The sequence below is a fragment of the Molossus molossus genome, unplaced genomic scaffold, assembly GCF_014108415.1.
Source record: "Molossus molossus isolate mMolMol1 unplaced genomic scaffold, mMolMol1.p scaffold_m16_p_7, whole genome shotgun sequence".
NCBI classification, from domain to species: Eukaryota; Metazoa; Chordata; class Mammalia; order Chiroptera; family Molossidae; genus Molossus; species Molossus molossus.
Window position 1 is genome coordinate 100816362 of NW_023425401.1, and position 18224 is coordinate 100834585.

General features: G+C 46.4%; 2 protein-coding genes across 5 annotated transcripts in view; both read right to left on the reverse strand.

Annotated features, from left to right (window-relative positions):
• Window positions 1-17769, reverse strand: part of ZC3HAV1L (zinc finger CCCH-type containing, antiviral 1 like) — a 31837-nt gene extending 14068 nt beyond the window's left edge. Inside the window, exons 1-6 of one of the 4 annotated variants that reach the window (XM_036247561.1) lie at window positions 17394-17769; window positions 15947-16082; window positions 13283-13541; window positions 11161-11283; window positions 8592-8709; window positions 1933-1948 (exon numbers count right to left, since the gene is read on the reverse strand). In XM_036247561.1, the coding sequence (XP_036103454.1) occupies window positions 8636-8709; window positions 11161-11283; window positions 13283-13541; window positions 15947-16082; window positions 17394-17767 (966 nt within the window). In that variant the 5' untranslated portion in view covers window positions 17768-17769 and the 3' untranslated portion in view covers window positions 1933-1948; window positions 8592-8635. Of the gene's footprint in view, window positions 1-1932; window positions 1949-8591; window positions 8710-11160; window positions 11284-13282; window positions 13542-15946; window positions 16083-17393 lie in introns of those variants that run through there. The other 3 variants (XM_036247559.1, XM_036247562.1, XM_036247563.1) reach the window with 3 other exon arrangements.
• Window positions 15974-18224, reverse strand: part of ZC3HAV1 (zinc finger CCCH-type containing, antiviral 1) — a 62898-nt gene continuing 60647 nt past the window's right edge. The window contains exon 15 of the transcript XR_004957407.1: window positions 15974-16082. The gene's annotated coding sequence lies outside the window, so the exon portion shown is untranslated. The remainder of the gene's footprint in view (window positions 16083-18224) is intronic.

The following is an 18224-nucleotide window of genomic DNA, read 5'->3' on the forward strand; positions in this document are numbered from 1 at the left end:
CTACAGCAGGTTAGTCTGGGCCTCTTCATGTGCGGTTCCAAGAGAATGAATGGAAGTGTCCAAGGCCTCTGCAATCTTAGACTTGGAACACCACTTCCTCTGCATTCTGTTCATCAAAACAAGTCACATGGGCCCTGGCCAGTTTGGCTCAGTAGTTAGAGAGTCGGCCCGTGGACCAATGAGTAGCGGGTTCAATTCCTGTCAAGGGCACGTGTCTCGGTTGCGGTTCGTCCCCGGCCCTGGTCAATGTCGTGCGGGAGGCAACCAGTCGATGTTTCCCTCTCTCACATTGATGTTTGTCTCTTTCTCTCACTACCACTCTATCTGAAGATCAAAGAAAGGATATCTTTGGGTGAGGATTAAAAAAAAACAAGTCACATGGTCTGCCTAGATTAAAGGGGTGGGGAAAGAAAGTCCCTCTTGGTGGAAGGAGCTACAAAGTCACATGGCAAAGGACAGGGAGAGAGGGAGGAGTAGTGTAGACAATGCCAGCACAGTAAGTGTTATTTATTATTATTATTATTATTGTCTTTATCACTATTATTATTATGGATGACCAGGCAACAAATCCGGAGCCAAGTGACCACCAGGATGTCACTTAGTGGTGGATTTGGGTGGATGCCCAATGTCAAGTCCTGCCCATGAAAGACCGAACATGTTTAAAATACTGTATTAATCATACGTTTCCAATTCTCTACCTGAGATTTTGACATCTGGGGCCTTGCAGACTGGAGAGGGCCTGCCCCTCCCAGGGTTAGAGGATTCCTAAAACTCCTAGAAATAGAAAACAGCCTCCTCCCTGTCCGGGCCCACTCTCTCCTTTGCATTGCTTGCAGGCCCAGAGCCCCACCCCCCAAGCTCCTGCTCTGTTTGCTCTGCCCCATCCTTCTGCCCCATCACCTCTGAGCAACCCCTACACCCCAGGGCCCAATGTCATTATTCAAACTAACCAATCCTAACCCTGCTTAACCTACTCCTCCACTCCTGTTTCTCTCTGTCCCTCCCTCCCGTCTCTCCTTTTCTCTGCCTCCGCCTGTGACTGACCTCGGTGTCCTCTCTTGTGGTTCTGCATGGCGTCCTCGAGCCCTCCTCTTGCGAACAGAGAGTAAAATACTGTCTTTTCTCCTGATCTGTTGGCCTCGGCATACCTGAATAAAAACAAAATCTGCCCTGGCCAGTTTGGCTCAGCGGTTAGAACGTCGGCCTGCGGTCCGGAGAGACCCGGGTTCGGTTCCCGCTAAGGGCACGTACCTCGGTTGCAGTTTGTCCCCGGCCCTGGTTGGTCGTGCGGGTGGCAGCCACTCGATGTGTCCCTTCACGTCGATGTTTCTCTCTCTCTCTCCCTTCCTCTCTCTCCCTCCCACTCTATCTGTACAAAAAATGGAAAAATATCCTCGGGTGAGGAAGAAAAAAAAAAAAAATCTACATTTTAAAACAAACGTTGTTAAGAAAGATCTCTTATCCTTTGAGACCACGGGGAGGGACCTGGAGAGTATTATGCTAAGCAAAATAAGCCAGTCAGAGAAAAGACAAATATCACATGACCTCACTTATCAGTGGAATATAATGAGCAAAATAAACGATGAACAAAACAGACCCGGAGACATAGAAGTAGGGTTCAGCCTGACAAACCTCAGAGGAGGAGGGTGGCAGGGAGGGAAGAGATAAACCAAAGATCTTATGCATATAAGCATAACCAGTGGACAGAGACAATGCTGGGGGGGGGGGGGGCAGGGTCGGGAAGAGAGTGTCAATGAGGGGAAAAGGAGAAACCCCTGTAACAAAAATAAATTAATAAATAAAATAAAATAAAAATAAAACACTGTTTACCTTAGTTGCAGGAACTGTAGCACGGCTGCATGACTCAGGGGCAGAGTCAAGACTGACAGGAAAAACCACTGACAGGAGGTAACCAGAACCCATTAGCTCGAATACAAGTCATCAAAAGCTGAAAGTCAGGAACGAAGCCCAGGACCCAGATCAGAGTGTTGTACCCGGGGAGAGTAACAAGGGTTCAGTTGTCAGGCAGTTGAGTTCATTCTTTATTTTATTTTATTTTATTTATTTTATCCTCACCCGAGGACATTTTTCCATTTTTTGTTCAGATAGAGTGGGAGGGAGGGAGAGAAAGAGAGAGAGAAACATTGATGTGAAAGGGACACATCGAGTGGCTGCCACCCCCCGCATGACCAACCAGGGCCGGGGACAGACTGCAACCGAGGTACGTGCCCTTAGCGGGAACCGAACCTGGGTCTCTCTGGATCGCAGGCCGACACTCTAACCACTGAGCAAAACTGGCCAGGGCAGTTGAGTTCATTCTTGCCAGTTGCTGCCTTCTCACCTGAAACTTCTTCAAATTGGGTACAGAGCCATCTAATCAGGATAGAGCCAAAAAATGAAAGAGCTGAGAGGTGAGCAAAGTTGTGAGCAGATAGTTTTTAGCCTATTGGGAGTGAGAATCAAAGCTAATCCAGAGGGGAGGGGTAAAGAAGGAGGAATAAAGATGTTCAACCTCTCTATATAATACATTATATAGAGAGATATCTATATATATTAGTTTATGTCTTATAAAACATGTCATATATGTTTATATGTGACATATATTTAGATAGATATTCATAACTTCCAAAATAGATCATTTACATTGTGACTATTCAAATTACAGAAAAAGTTATTCAGAACATGATTCTACCAGAAACGAACACCTCTAATGCACTTACGTATTTGTTTATAGATCAACATCAACTTGACAGGGAGGCCACAGATAAAAAGAAAATTAATACGTTCAATATACACCACTCTTCCAAGATCAGGTAAAAATATAGGAAGTTCTGAATATGAGAAAATGGACTTGGATTGTCCTCATCTCCAACTTACAGAGTTCGTTTCGATGTATAATTATGGGAGGTAGAGAGACAAGAAGCTCTGACCCCTACATGAGCCAAATACCAAGATGCTTACATGACAAATCTGTTTTGTCCTCTCGCTTGCAGAAGTTTGGGTAGCGGATGCAAGGCTTTCATCTGTCAAAGATACAGATTTTATAGGGCAAATACAAACCTCTTCTCAAAGACAGAGGAACAGTGCCTGCGAGTTCACGGATGTCTTAGTTTCGCCTCCTCCCAGCCGTCCCTATGGGAGGCCTTGGAGAAGAACCCAGGCTGGCTGGAACCCATCCCCTGGTAGGGTTGACCTAACTTAATCCAGCTCTTGGAGCTGCTACAGCAGTCCTCATGCAAATTACAGGAAGGCAGTACACTCTCAAAGGGAGAGTGCAAGGTTCTGTTATTCACCAATCCTCCAACCCCCAAGTGGGGTGAGTGGCAAGAGATGGACAGACCAACTGCCTTATCTGGAGAAGTACACCTAGCAGAAGTACACCTCTGAAACTCAGCCAATATTTTCCTTCTTGCCACACAACAGTGGGCAGGGCCAGGTAGACCGCAATACAGTCAGGGAGGAGGTTGCTAGGAAGTCCGTGGAAGTGGACACCTTCCTCCATAAACTGAGTGGCAGTGGCTGGTGCATACACAGAGGTTCAGGGCCGAGGATGGATGAGAATGTTATCATGAAGCTGGTGATCAGAGGGATCAGGGGAGGGGACAGTGCAAAGGTCCGTGATGAAGTCCTTTTGCCGGTAAACCTTTGACTTCAGTGGTTATAAAGGAGTGACGTCTCAAGACCTTGGCCTGCCATCTGCCAACCATCCCTGCCCTATTATCTTAGAAGCAAAACGTGGCCCAGAGGCTGGGGTGGCATCAACCATCACCTTTTTTTTTTAAATCCTCACCCGAGGATATTTTTCCATTTATCTTCAGATAGAGTGGGAGGGAGGGAGGGACAGAGACAGAGACATGGACTGGTTGCCTCCTGCACAACCCCAACCAGGGTCAGGGATCGAACCACAACCAAAGTATGTGTCCTTGAACGGAATCGAACCCACAACTCTTTGGTCTTCAGGCCAATACTCTAACCGGTGAGCCAAACCGGCCAGGGCCCATACTGTGGTTTTTATAGGGCATGTCTGTTTCAATTTGGATTGCTTGTGGTGATTTACAAATAGCATCAATTGCCTCTTTGGATGAATCACAAGCAATATCCATTCCCACAGCATGAGCTTTTCTTGACCTGATAAAGGCACAAGTGTGCACACAAACCTTCCCAGACTTTGCTGGTTCAATTGGATTATAAATGCTTGCGTAATGCATCAACCTACTTCCTCAACCCAGCTGCACAAGAAGCCATTGTTGAAAAAAGAGACAACATGAACATCACCTAAGGTAGGGTGACCAGGTGCCCTGCTGTGCCTGACATTGTTCTGCGAAACCCTCAGGCCTGTGCATACAGGGACAGTTGGTCACCGTAGCCTAAGCCACACCTCAGCCTGAAGGATGTAGCCACTCTGCCCCACATTCAAGTCCTTCCGGAATTAAATGCTCAGTGCTGATCTGGGTCCCTCCAGCTGCTGGCCAGAACCAGAACTCTGCAGTGTCTTGGTTGCCTCCATTGTCAGCGTATTGGCACATCTCAATTGAAACAGTAAAAGTATGCCAACATGAGAAGTTCTACAGCATTCTTAAAAGGAACCCCCCGCCATGACAACACAAGGCCCCCTGTCTGAGCTGCCTCCTGTGGGTGACTGTATTATATAATTAACAATACTTCCCGCTGCCTCCTGAACATTATCGTCCTTGCACACTGGCATTAGGCCTGGCCTGGGACCCGCCTATCCCTCGGTGTAGGATTACATGTCCCCACCCTGTTGTGCACAGGGTGGCCATGTAATTTGCTTTGACCAATGCAATGACAGTAGACCCTGTCAGCCAGCTTGGGGTTTCTTCCTGCCTGGTCCAGATGGGGGCTACTCTGTCAACCTGGGTCCCAAAGCGAAGAGGACATGGGACAGAACTGAACCATGATGAACACAAGTGCAAAGTAAATCTTTGTTGCTATGTCATGAGGCGTGATGGTCTTTTGCTGTTGCAGTATAACCTCACTGTCTTGATGATACATCTGTACGTGACGTGTGAGCCCTGACTGATGCCGTTTCTTGGACCTGGAGCAGTCTGGACACTCACTGGATTCTCTACAGAGTCCTGGAGCGGAGGAAGAGGACGGTGGGCTATGATGCCAGGGTAATTGTGTGGTGAGGACTCCATGCTGGCCTCTGTCACCCAGATAACTAGCACAGAGCAACCTGCCCGCGGCCAGCATCTCCTGCCGCTGTGCCTTGTGCTCAGGGCAGAAACTACCTCAGCCGGCTAGGGGTGACGGGGAGCCCGGGAACGCAGCCACTTGGAAAATTCCTTCCTATCTCACCTGATCGGCTACACCTGAGGAATGGGGTTCAAGTGGGTGCAGGGGCTTATGGCTAGAGATGCAGGGACCAAAAGAAGCCAAGCTAGACATTGTTTCAGGAAGCAAGACTCAGGTGTCAGGAAGCCCAGCGCCCGGAGAGACCAGAGGGAGCAACGTGAACATATGGCGCTGAGAGATCAAATAAGGAAAACGCTTTATGGAAAATCTGTCTGTCTTCCGGTTTGATGGGACTGGAGGAGAATACGAGCCAAAGGAAGGTCTGTCTGTGGAATTTCCAAGTTGTCACTGGTCAGAGCTGCCCCTCCGAAACTTGAAAGCAGACATAGTCAACTCAGGTTAGCAGGCATTTCAATGAGCCGAGAGCTTGCTCTGTGCATTAGAGGGAGGCAGTTTCACTTTCTGAATAAAACAAAAATTTATCTGGGAGATAAACATTTGAGAGTGAGCACCACTGAGGCACCATGGGAATAAAAATTTACCTTTGTAAGCTAAATGCATGATCAATTCACACACACACACACACACACAAAACGTAACCATGCAAATGTCAAGCAAAAAGGAAATCTAGTAAAGATAAAACATCAGAAATTGCATATAACACAATTATGTTATTGCATAAAAAAACAGATTAAAAGATAGCTTTTAATGTGTAACTAAGTTGCAATTAACACCAGTGTATTTTTCTTTTGGGGGGATGGTTAATCCTCACCCCAGGTATTTTTTCTATTAATATTTACAGAGTGGAAGGGATGGAGGGAGAGAGAGACAGAGAAATATCCATGTGAGAGAGACACATCAATTGGTTGCCTCCCGTACATGCCCGGATTGGGACTGGGGATCAAACCTGCAACCCAGGTACATGCCCTTGACTGGGAAGCGAACCAACACTCTAACCACGGAGCCACCAGCCAGGGACCAATGTATTTTTCTAAATATCTGCTCAGAACAACTCCTTAGAAACAAAAGGTATTCTGTCTCTTCCATCAGAACGTGTGTATAATAGATGCCATTGAAGAGCGGCTACCCCAGGCTGCTGAGAGTGTAAATGGTCTAGCCACACTGGTAGACAATTTTGAAATACTTTTTGATTATTAAAATATTCCTATCTCTGGAACAGTATGTTCACATCTAGAAATCTATTCTAAGAAAATAATCAGAAATGCAGACAAAGATTTATGTACCAAAATGTAGTAAACAATATCCAACAATAGGACTGTGATTAAATACATGATACATAAAAAACATAATAAAACCATCAAGCATAATTATGAATGCTTTTAATTATGTAGGAAAATACTTACTAAATAATATTACTCCAAAATAGCATACTGTAAAACTGTATATATGGTACACCCTCAATATTTAAGAATATGTGCATGAAAAAAATAACTAAAAAAGATATCCTCAAGTATTAACAAGTGACTGTCTCGATACAGTAGTATTATGGGTGATTATTACTTACTTCTTAATACATTCCTGTATTCTCCAAAATATTATTATATTTTCCAAAAAAATCTTTTGGAACACTGTTCCTAAATAATACTAGAGAGAGTAAGTCAATGTTATACATGTACATTATTTTTAACATAATAATGAATGTGAGGTGACGGATGGGCTAATTGACCTTATTGTGATAATCGTTTTGTAGGTGTACATGAGTCAAATCATAGCTTGCACACCTTAAACTTCCACGTGTTATATGTAAATTATATCTCAATAAAACTGGAAAAAATAAAAATAATGACATTACAAATCAATTTACAAGAACACAAAACAGCACTCAGAAAATAATTATACTTTGAGTATACAGCAATAAAAACAAAAAAATTACCATATGCACACATAAAATATAAATGAATTTTATTTATAAATGTATAGATGTATACACTTAAAATAAAAGTTATCAATCAGGGAGAAAATATATCAAAAGAATATAATGCCATAATCAAGTAGAGTTTACTCAAAATTTAAGGATGTTTCAATATAGTGATAACCATTAATATAATCATATTGGGTAACTTAAATGATAAAAATTATATGATTATATCAAAAGATACCAATACCTACTAAAAGCTTCTAACAAACAATAGATGTTATTTCCTTTAAGTAGATAACAATTGTTTAAAACTAACAATTACCTTCATACTTCATGAAGAAATATCAAAAAATATCTTTTTATCACAATTTTATTTAACACAAAATAGAGATACATAAGAAAAGACAAATTTTTTTGCAGCTATAATTTTAGGAAAAACATATAGGCCTTCTAACACTGTTAAAACAAAGGCAATTCACCAAAAGAAATATTTTCTTGAGGTATTCACTTTAGATCTAGCGATTCAAATCGACACATTAAGGAGATGTTTACCTTATATAAAACATTCCTTAGGGAGGAAAAGATTTTTTGAATATTAAAAATATATATATATGGGAAGAAAAAGAACAATGTAGACCAATATGACACTGATTCATAGTGGATTCAAAGAGAGAGTTTAACTCGTTACATGGCAAAAAATATCTAACTACCAAGTGTTAGAATTACCGAGAAGAATAAATAATGTTTTTGCTCAAAGCTAGGGGATAAGAACACAAGGGACTACAGCGTAAGAAAGTAAGTGCTGTGCTAGAGCTCTGAGCACTCTCCTGGGGTCAGGAAAGGTTCACTCGGCATTTTCAGGAATCTGATTTCACCGGGTGTTGATTAAGGCAGGCGGGAAGGGGAGCGAACTTACAAGCACAGAGTCACAGGACGGCCTGTTCCGACCACTACGTGTGGGCCAGTCCACACCATACTGGTCTGCATTTTCAAAACTCAGTATTTAAAATTTCTCATAAAAATCTGCATTTCTGGCCCTGGCCGGTTTGGCTCAGCGGTTAGAGCATCAGCCTGCGGTCCTGAGAGACCCGGGTTCAGTTCCCGCTAAGGGCATGTACCTTGGTTGCAGTTTGTCCCCGACCCTGGTCGGTCGTGCGGGTGGCGGCCACTCGATGTGTCCCTTTCACATCGATGTTTCTCTCTCTCTCTCTCTCTTCCTCTCTCTCCCTCCCACTCTACCTGAACAAAAAAAAAAAAAAAAATGTCCTCGGGTGAGGATAAAAAAAAAAAAAAATCTGCATTTCTGGCTTCTTTTGTCAAACTGGACAATATGACCAACTGGACCACATTCCCGCATGGGAAGGAGAGGCAGCTGCCCCTTCCACATGGGCCAGTGTGCCCCAGACTTCCTCCCCCCATTGCTCTTACATCCAGCTCACTGCATCTGCGAACTCACCTTCCTGGGGGTCCCGGGAGCTGTCTCAGGTTATGACTCCTACTCTACGTGACAGGGACCGATAAAGGCGAGGGCAGGAAAAAGCAATATGATGAGCGTCTGGATTCCAAAAGATCAACTAGACAGCAGAAGGGAAGGCAGAAGGAGAGAAGGGCGGTAAGGGGATCAACGAAATCCACAAAAGTCCGTTACATTAAAAACTGAAATGGGGCTCCCATCACTGAAGGGGAGTCATCTAGCAAGGCCCACAAAAACCGCTGAGTTCTGTGAGAGGTGATGAGGGTCTGAAACAAGGCAGTATGTAGGGGGGGTGAGAAGACAGAGACAGAGGAGGATAAAGATTTGAGAGATTTTTCAGGGGGAAAAAGTCTCCAACACTAGGTAAGTAATCTGACACTGGGAACAAGGAGAAAGAAGACTATTAGGGACAATTTGCAGGTTTGGGGCTTACGTCATTAGGTAGCGACACTCTAAAATAAAAAAAAACAAGAGGAGGAAGAAGTCTGGAGAAAAAGTAATCATCAATTTAGGGCATGTTGAATCTGTGGAGCCTAGAGACACGCAGCTTCCTCTCATAAACGCCAATAAACTGCCAAAGAAAACTCATGTCCAAGTCTAACATGGTAACTGTAACAGCTGACCATCGATGGAAATCAGACAGACAGGTATAATTACATAAAATACTCTTACAGAAGGACTAGCAAAGAACTAAGATTAAAATGGAATATTATAGAACTGAATAAAATATTGCAACAAAGATTGCAGAGGGTCAATAACTTCACCTATAAATGCATAATTATAAGATATATAAGATATAAAAGAAACCCAATAATATAAAAGTCTACCAAGTCTCTTAATGTAAAGGATATACATGGATATACTATACTGTTTCCATTAAGGACTGAACATGGCTTACAACAAAAGTACACGTAGTGAAGAATATAATGCAAATGATGATAATAAAATGTAAAAATAATTTAAAAAAAAATATTAGCACCTGGAGAATCAGAACTAGGTCAAAAGAAACAAGACATACAGGAGGTAGGGCTTTCAGAAACACCGTAGTGAACAACCAAAGTAGAAAGATGCACATAAGTTGCATGACTTTTACTGTCCATTAGGAGAGAACGCAGCAATTTCTCCCTTTCCGGGGGACATTTTTTGGACCCCTCCCTCAATAGAAAAGACAGAATTTCATGACAAAAATTTTTCTAAATTAAATGAATTTAGCTTTATGAAAAACTCACTACCTTGCCCCTATTTCTCAAATGTCATGTTATTGCAGGACAGTTAACTATTTCTAAAAACACTTCCCACACAGACAGTTGGGGATACTACCACAGCAAACACAGGGAGGGAGTCCATATAGCCTTTCTCTGTGGTACCCTTGGATGAGAACAAAGAACCAAACATCTAAGCATCACTCAATGAAGACATCTGGGTGGGGGAAGACAGAGGAGAGGAAGGGGAAAGTCAACATGAAATGGGCGAGGTATATAGACTTCTGATGGTCCATCCTGATCCATAAAAGAATGGATACAATTTTGAGGAATGGATGAACTACACATCCTTCAAACCATAGCAACTGGGCTTTGGTCAAAGTTTCATAAGAGCAGAGTAGAAGTGAGGTAGAAATCTCTGGCGAGCACCCAAAAGTTATATAGTCTCTGAGCTGCCTGAAGATGCAACCACAAGAGATGGACATTACATGAGCACAGTACGGTTGATATCCTTTTATAAAAATTAAGGAGCCTAATTAAAGGCCATCCCACATTGGCACAGAGGAGGTAATCACAAGCCCCAGCAATTAAAGGGCATGTACAAAATGCACAAAGTAAAGACCTTACAGAAAGCAGACACAGAAAAAAATATTCACTTGCACATATATTTAAAGAAATGCAAATCAAAAGACAGTATCATTTCGCAAAGTTAAGCTGAGCAAGACTAACTTTAAAAATTCAACATTGTGTGGACTTTAAGAAAAGAGTTCTATGCAAAGTTTGTTAGAAAGAATCAAAATATCCCCGAATAAGGGACACAGTTAGGTAAACTATGATATATTAGTGTATCTGTGCATAAAAATGATCATGCGTGGTAAACGTGAACAACATGGGAAAGTGCTTATGGCACATGACGTAAAAAATAAAAGAATATGAAGTTGACGTACTCAAACTGTATACAGGGGCACACATGGCTGGGTCAGAGAGCAAGTCAGCAGAAGCCTGCATCTTTAAGAGCCAGCAGGGCAAAGCTCCCAGGAACTGCAGGCAGGAACTGCCCTGCCCGGGGCTGGGCCTGCACTGGGCCTGCACTGGCCCCGACCACACTCAGGTTTTACCCCCTCTTTGCCTGCTGAACGCCCAACCTCATCCCCAACCTTAGCCTCCCAATCTGACATGGTCTCCTTTTCCATCTTCTTTAATTCTCACAACACCCTGTGAGGTAGGTATTTTAAAGAAATAATTAAATGAATGAACGGTGACAAATCGGAGCTCAACAGCAGCTTTGTTTTCAGACCTTCCAACTGGACAAGCTTCTTCTGACTTCACAGACGTCCTCTAGGGTTTACCTGTGCATGGCTTCTTGGCCGACTGGGCAGGGACAGACACCAGGGGACGGGCTTCTGCGGCCCCAGGAACGGGCCCTCCTTGCTTCTCAAGGCCCTGTGAATGCTCAGCAGAAGCTGAATTATCTAAAAGGAAAAAGAAAGAGATGAGGTTTCCTACTACGATACCTCTTTTATCATTTCTAAATTTCATTTTATTATGGGAGCATCAGTCCAGCAAATCAGACCTCAGACAAAACTCTGAATTTGGAGAGCTTGGGTCTTCTGGGTTTAAAATATATTAAACTGCCCTGGCCCATTTGGCTCAGCAGTTAGAGCATCGGCCTGCAAACCAGTCTCAGGTTTGATTCCGGTCAAGGGCACGTACCTGGGTTGCAGGTTCAATCCATGGCCCCAGTTGGGATCGTGCAGGAGGCAACCAATTGATGTGTCTCTCTCACATCAATGTTTCTCTCTCTCTCTCTAGCCCTCTCTTCCTTCCTTCCTCCCTCCCTTCCACTCTCTCTTAAAAAATCAAAGGAAAAAATATCCTCAGGTAAGGATTATAAATAAATAATAAAATAGATTAAACACACACACACACACACACAGAGCAAGCAGAAAGAAACTATTTCATAGTTAGGAGAAAGCCACTAAACAAGACCAGATAAAGACAACAACAGGCCCCATACATAATATAGAGTAGAAGGTCCCTGCCACCATTCAGGGTTCCCTAGACAGCCCCTGACACTGGTATATGCAGAGTCCCCTCTACCTTCACACCACCTGCCACCACCATCCCAATGTAAGAAAAGTCCATGTAAATTAGAGACTCTGATTTTTTTTTTTTTATTCTCACCCGAGGACATTTTTCTATTTTTTGTTCAGACAGAGTGGGAGAGAGAGAGAGAGAGAGAGAGAGAGAGAGAGAGAAACATCGACATGAAAGGGACACATTTGAGTGGCTGCCACCCGCACGACCAACCAGGGCCGGGAACAAACTGCAACCGAGGTACGTGCCCTTAGCTGGAACCGAACCCGGGTCTCTCCGTACCGCAGGCCGACGCTCTAACCACTGAGCCAAACTGGACAGGGCAGAGACTCTGATTTAATTATTTGGTTTTCCCATCAACAACTCTCCTGAGTCTCCCACCCAGTGAAACTGATTTTCAGCTACAGACAAATCTAATAGAATAAATAACCTGAATGCATTACAATGGGAAGAACACCAAATCATACTTTGTAGACCTTAAAAAGTCACAGACCAAGCAGCAAGATGGGAAGATGGGTATGATGTTGTATAAAGTGACAACTTCAGATGCTAAACCCATACATACTTTGACCACAACGGGACTAGTCTTTGTATAATAACAAAACCGAAGGGCTTGCAGGTAAATAGTAACAGTCATTGTGCATTAGAATGAGTGGAGTCATATACAATTTTTACCTCCACTCTGTTAACCAAAATTTTCAGTAATGCGGTTAAAATTTCCTAACAATTAAAAAAAAACAACACTTGAATTCAGTTTAATTTTTAAAAAGCCATCCCTACATTATCCTTACCTTTCTAGTCACTGGCCCATCTCCCTCCTCTTTTTTCCTAACGAAGCTAAGACTGCTCTACCTACTTCCTGACCCCCAACTTACGAAGGAGCTACACTGTTCAAACACTTAGCAGGTGTTATTAGCTGGCAGCCCCGAAAATAAACTCCATCCCTTCCCTCCTTTGGTTGGAATCACAGTTCTGTATCATAAAACTTGGACTGTCCTGAGCTTCTCCTAGGACAGAGAACTAACTACATAAAGTACTTTCTCCCCACACTTACTTTCAGGTTAAAACTACATCGGTGATGCCCTGGCCAGTCTTGCTCAGTGGTTAGAGCACTGGCCTGTGAACCAGGGAGTCCCACGTTTGATTCCACGTTTGATTCCGGCCAAGGGCATGTACCTCGGTTGTGGTTCATCCCCGGCCCCAGTTGGGGTTGCGTGGGTGGCAACCAATCGATGTGTCTCTCTCACGTCATTGCTTCTCCCCCCCATCCCCGTCCCCACTCCGTCTGAAGATAAATGTAAAAATATCCTCAGGTGAGGATTTAAAAAAAAAGTACACCAGTGACGGAGCTTGGTCTACCTCTGACAGTCTCACCTTTATTTTCAAGCATTTTATGCAGCTTCTCGTGCCTGTAGGTAGAGATGATCTGGAAATTAACGACACTGGGAATATTCAGTCCTTGGTCCTGCAGTAGCTTCAGGGATGTCGCATGAATGAGCTGATGGGACCGTTTGCATTTCTGAAGCCTGCACTCTCCTCTGACAAAAGACTTGCACACGTGAAACTTGTTGCATTTGTCCTTGAGGATGCAGTAACCATACAGGGCTTCACCTTTGTTGTAGCACAAACAGACCTGGGAGAGAAGTAAGGCGACACTGAAAACATTGGTTTGCACTGTCTCTCTTAAGCCAACAGATGACAGTTTTCTCTGACTGGCAACTTCTGGTCATCAACAGCTGTTACAATCACTGGGTGAAAGGCAGACGGGTCGCGTTAGAGTACTCCCTCCCAGATCTCCCCCAGCTGTTCCAAACCCACAGCTGCTCCCCTGACTTTGACCCTCAGTTGATCTGCCCCCCTCTCCCAAAGCCTGTAGCTAATGAGGGGATTCTATGCAGGTACTCAAGGCTGGAACAACTCTTCAGTGTGGTTTCTGCTCCAGAAGTGAATCAAGTCAAGGCCTGACTTTGCCTTGCTTGTAGCTTTTTCTTCCCTGTAACCTGCCTCCCTCTCTTTTACCTCACAGAGTTTTTTTTTCTTGTTTTTTTTTATCCTCACCTGAGGACATTTTTCCATTTTTTGTACAGATAGAGTGGGAGGGAGAGAGAGGAAGAGAGAGAGAGAGAAACATCGATGTGAAAGGGACACATCGAGTGGCTGCCACCCGCACGACCAACCAGGGCCGGGGACAAACTGCAACCGAAGTATGCGCCCTTAGCGGGAACCGAACCCGGGTCTCTCCGTACCGCAGGCCGACGCTCTAACCGCTGAGCCAAACCAGCCAGGGCTACCTCACAGAGTTTTTGCAAGGCGCCCTCCTTCAAGAAATCACATGCAGCCCAGCCGGACTGGCTCAGTGGTTGAGCATCGACCCATGCACCAAGAGGTCACCGGTTCGATTCCAGGTCAGGGCACATGCCCAAGCTGTGGGCCAAATCCCCAGTGAGGGGCATGCAGGAGGCGGCCAATCCATGTTCTCTCTCATCAATGTTTCCATCTCTCTCCCTCTCCCTCTAAAATCAATAAAGAAAAAAAAAAAAGAAATCACATGCATCTAAATCCCTAGGTCAGGTTCTGCCTCCAGGGAAACCAACTTAGATAAGTAGTGTGAACATATAATTTATCATACAGACAAGGGCATTTTCCTAGGGCGCACTATTAATAATTACATTAGGGTCACTAATGTAAACCGGGTCTGTCCGAGGCAAACCAAGATCCTCCTGGTGGGGACCTTTGTAATGATGGGTCAGGCTGCCAACCCTGAAACCACTAATCAATCTTAACCTCACACACAAAAGATGATCAGACATCGTGTCCCTCCTGGCAACATGGTTGGACTGTATCTGGCTCATGATACACCAAACCTGGCTTCAAAACGTGAAGGACCGAGAAAGGAGATGGGCGGCAAGAAGACACCTCCTGGCTCCTAAGGCCGACTCCTGTGCTGCGGTGGGTACAGACTGCTGCCCTGAGGGCAGCCTCTGCCATCTGAACCAAAGGCCCCAGCTCGGGGCCTTCTTCCCTTCTGTACCCCTCAATCTCAGAGTTAAAATGGGACCAGCGTCATGAACTAGCCTCAATTTCCCAACACCCTCCCTTCTTCTCAGCTCTCTTCTGGCAACTTGGGAGTATCTGTGGTAGAATCATTGTGCCACTACTTTTAATTGGTGGTCTTTTGTAAAATTTTCTTTTGGGATTCCAACTATTTTATTTCGTTTTATCCTCACCTGAGAATATGTTTGTTGATTTAAGAGAGAGGGAAAAAGGGAGAGAGAGTGTAACATGGGTCTGTTGTCTCCTGTACGTGCCCTGACCAGGAATCAAATCCACAACCTTTTTTGGTGTAGGGACAATGCTACAACCAACTGAGCCACCCAGCCAGAGCCCAACTATTTTATTTTTTAAAATTCTTTGTGGCTATCAAAACAGATACAAACATACTAACTTCGTCATATAGCAGTTATAATGGGTACTTTTTAAGCATCTGAAACTAAATCCTGTTGTTTCGAAGCAATTAAAATTAATATCTAAGGCCTCCAAAAAAGTAAGTGGGGGGAAATACTTGTAACAAATATGACCAGAAAAGAAAGTTCTAGCATTAAAAAACATTATAAATTAACATGAAAAAACAAATGCCACCATAAAAAAATAGGCAAAAGCAAAACAGGCAATTCACAAAACACAGGTGTCATAGACCTAAATTCAAATCCACCATTTACTATGTGACCTTAGGCAAGTTATTTAATCTATATCTGAGACTCAGTTTCCTCCCCTGTAAAATGGGGCCAGGTTACTAAATGAGCTAAGGTATATAAATTGCTTAGCATTTACTAAGCACTCAAAAAGCCAGTAGCCATGATTATTATTTCTATTTCTACACCACAGGGGCCCATCATTCCCTGTATATCAAAGTCCAGTAAAATCACAGATTCCAGAAAAGTTGCCACCACCACCCCCCCTATACATCCCAGGCTGCCATGCTCTGCTCTGACTTCTTTCAGGGGTGAACAGTATCAGGGTGACTCCTCTGTGACTCACCTCTGGTAAAAGGCAGGGGTCATTCTGTAGAAGCAGAATCCGAAGCTGGGCCTCATTGAGGCCAAAAAGCCCGTGGTTTTTCAGGACTTGGATGTTGACAGGCGTGTGGATGTCATGGGAGAGAGTGCAGGTAGACCTGGGACACAAAGCTCCGGATCAGAGGCCCAGGCGAAGAAGGCGCCAGCCTGCCAAAGTCTTTGCCTAAGCCAATTTCGGGTTGCTTGTGAAGTTAATCAACAATTTGCCAGGAACCCCTAGATACTACAGCCTAATAACCTCTCCTATTAAGAAAGCTGAGTTAGCCCTGGCCGGTTTGGCTCAGCGGTTGGAGCGTCGGCCTGTGGTCCGGAGAGACCCGGGTTCGGTTCCTGCTAAGGGCATGTACCTTGGTTGCAGTTTGTCCCCGGCCCTGGTTGGGTTGTGCAGGTAGCAGCCACTCGATGTGTCCCTCTCACATCGATGTTTCTCTCTCTTCCTCCCTCTCTATCTGAACAAAAAAATGAAAAAATGTCCCCGGGTGAGGATTAAAAAAAAAAAGAAAAAAGAAAGGTGAGTTGAAGCAAATTCCCACCCAGGGCCATTTTCACTTTACATGAGGATGCTTTAAAGCCAAGGGTACCCTCACCCTGTCACCTGCCTTGGCAGAGCATGCCCACCTGTTCTGCAGGTGACTGCACTTGCCTTCTCCACCCCAAACAGCTGCCTACCCCCCACAGGCCACCAACGTGCCACCACCATTTAAAAGAAAGCTTGCCCCCATCCCCGATTTGGGGAGCTTGAGTAAACAGAGGAGGCCTGGGACGACCTCTCCCAAATAATCCACCCCTGGGGGTCGGACTGGATCGGTCTCTCTAAACCCAGAGGGCACAGACCAGCTTCCGTGAAACTTTGTGCTCTTGTGGGAAGAGGCGATCTCTGCATAAAGGGTCCAAGGATCTAAAGGGATCCGCAAATGCCCCCCAAAGCATCGCTGGAGTAAATGAACTCCTCAGTCCCAATCCTGATTTACCCCGGCCGGTTGTGGAGGACCCGGGTCAGGGGCGGGGGGCGGCTAAGAAATCCGAATTGGGCCTAGCTTCGGCCTCGTTCCGCACGGGAGCTGGGGGCGAAGGGCAGGCCTCCCCCCGAGGACCCAGAGGGGCCCCTTCCCGAGGCTTCCCTTCCGCCCTTCCCGAGGGGGTGGCCGATCCCGGGCACAGACCCCCCTTTTTCATCTCTTTCGGGTCCCGCTTCCAGCCTGACGGGTGAGGCCCGCGGGCCGGGCGCGGTGATCGCGCCGCCGCCCGGCCCCCCGCCGCCCGGCCCCCGCCGCCCGGCCCCCCGCCGCCCGGCCCCCCGCCGCCCGGCCCCCGCCGCCCGGGCCCCCGCCGCCCGGCCCCCCGCCGCCCGGCCCCCGCCGCCCGGCCCCCCGCCGCCCGGCCCCCGCCGCCCGGCCCGCGGGCCTCACCAGCAGTCGCGGTTCGGGCACTTGCCCTGCATGTGACGACGGCAGAAGTGCAGCTGGTCGCAGGCCTGGCACTCGCCGCGCTGGTAGCGGGCGCAGAGGCGCGCGGAGGACACGGCCACCACCCTCCAGGCCGAGGGGCCGCCGCCGCCACCCGCGCCCGCCGCGCCGGCCGCCACCTCGGCCTCGGCGTCCCAGACGCCGTCCCGCACCGCCACCTCCTGCAGCAGGAAGCGGTCGGGCCCGGCCTGGCGCAGCACGTCCCGCAGCCTGGCCTCCGAGAGCTCCACGTGGGCGCGCAGGTCCCGCAGGAGCATGCGGCCGCCGTGGGCGCACAGCACCTTGGTGAGGAAGGAGCACACGGTGGGCTCCGCCATGCTCGCCGCGGAACCCGAGGCCGGAGGCTCCTCCCAGTCACGTCCACGCTGCCAAACCCACCGCCCGACTCGGGCCGGCCGGCGGCGGGGGCGGGGGGGCGGGGAGGGTCGGGCCGGCGGCGGGGGCGGGGCCCGCGGGGCCCCCTGGACGGACCCGCAGGCACCGAATGTACTGAGCGCCTGCTCTGTGCCAGGCTCGGGTCCGGGTGCGTCCCCGTCTCGGGGACCTGGACGGTGGGGGAGTCTCAACACGCAAACAAATGACAGAATACGAGGGAGTGGTAAGGGCTGCAAAGCTGAAATAGGGAATGTGAGCTAAACAAAGAATTTTAACTTCCAGGGCTGAAGTCTTTGGAAAAGAAAGGGTTTATTAGGCCTTTGATAGCAAAAAAAAAACAATAATAAGACAGTCTTGGGGACGTAGGGCCTGAACCACCAGCAGCATGCTAGGTTGGAA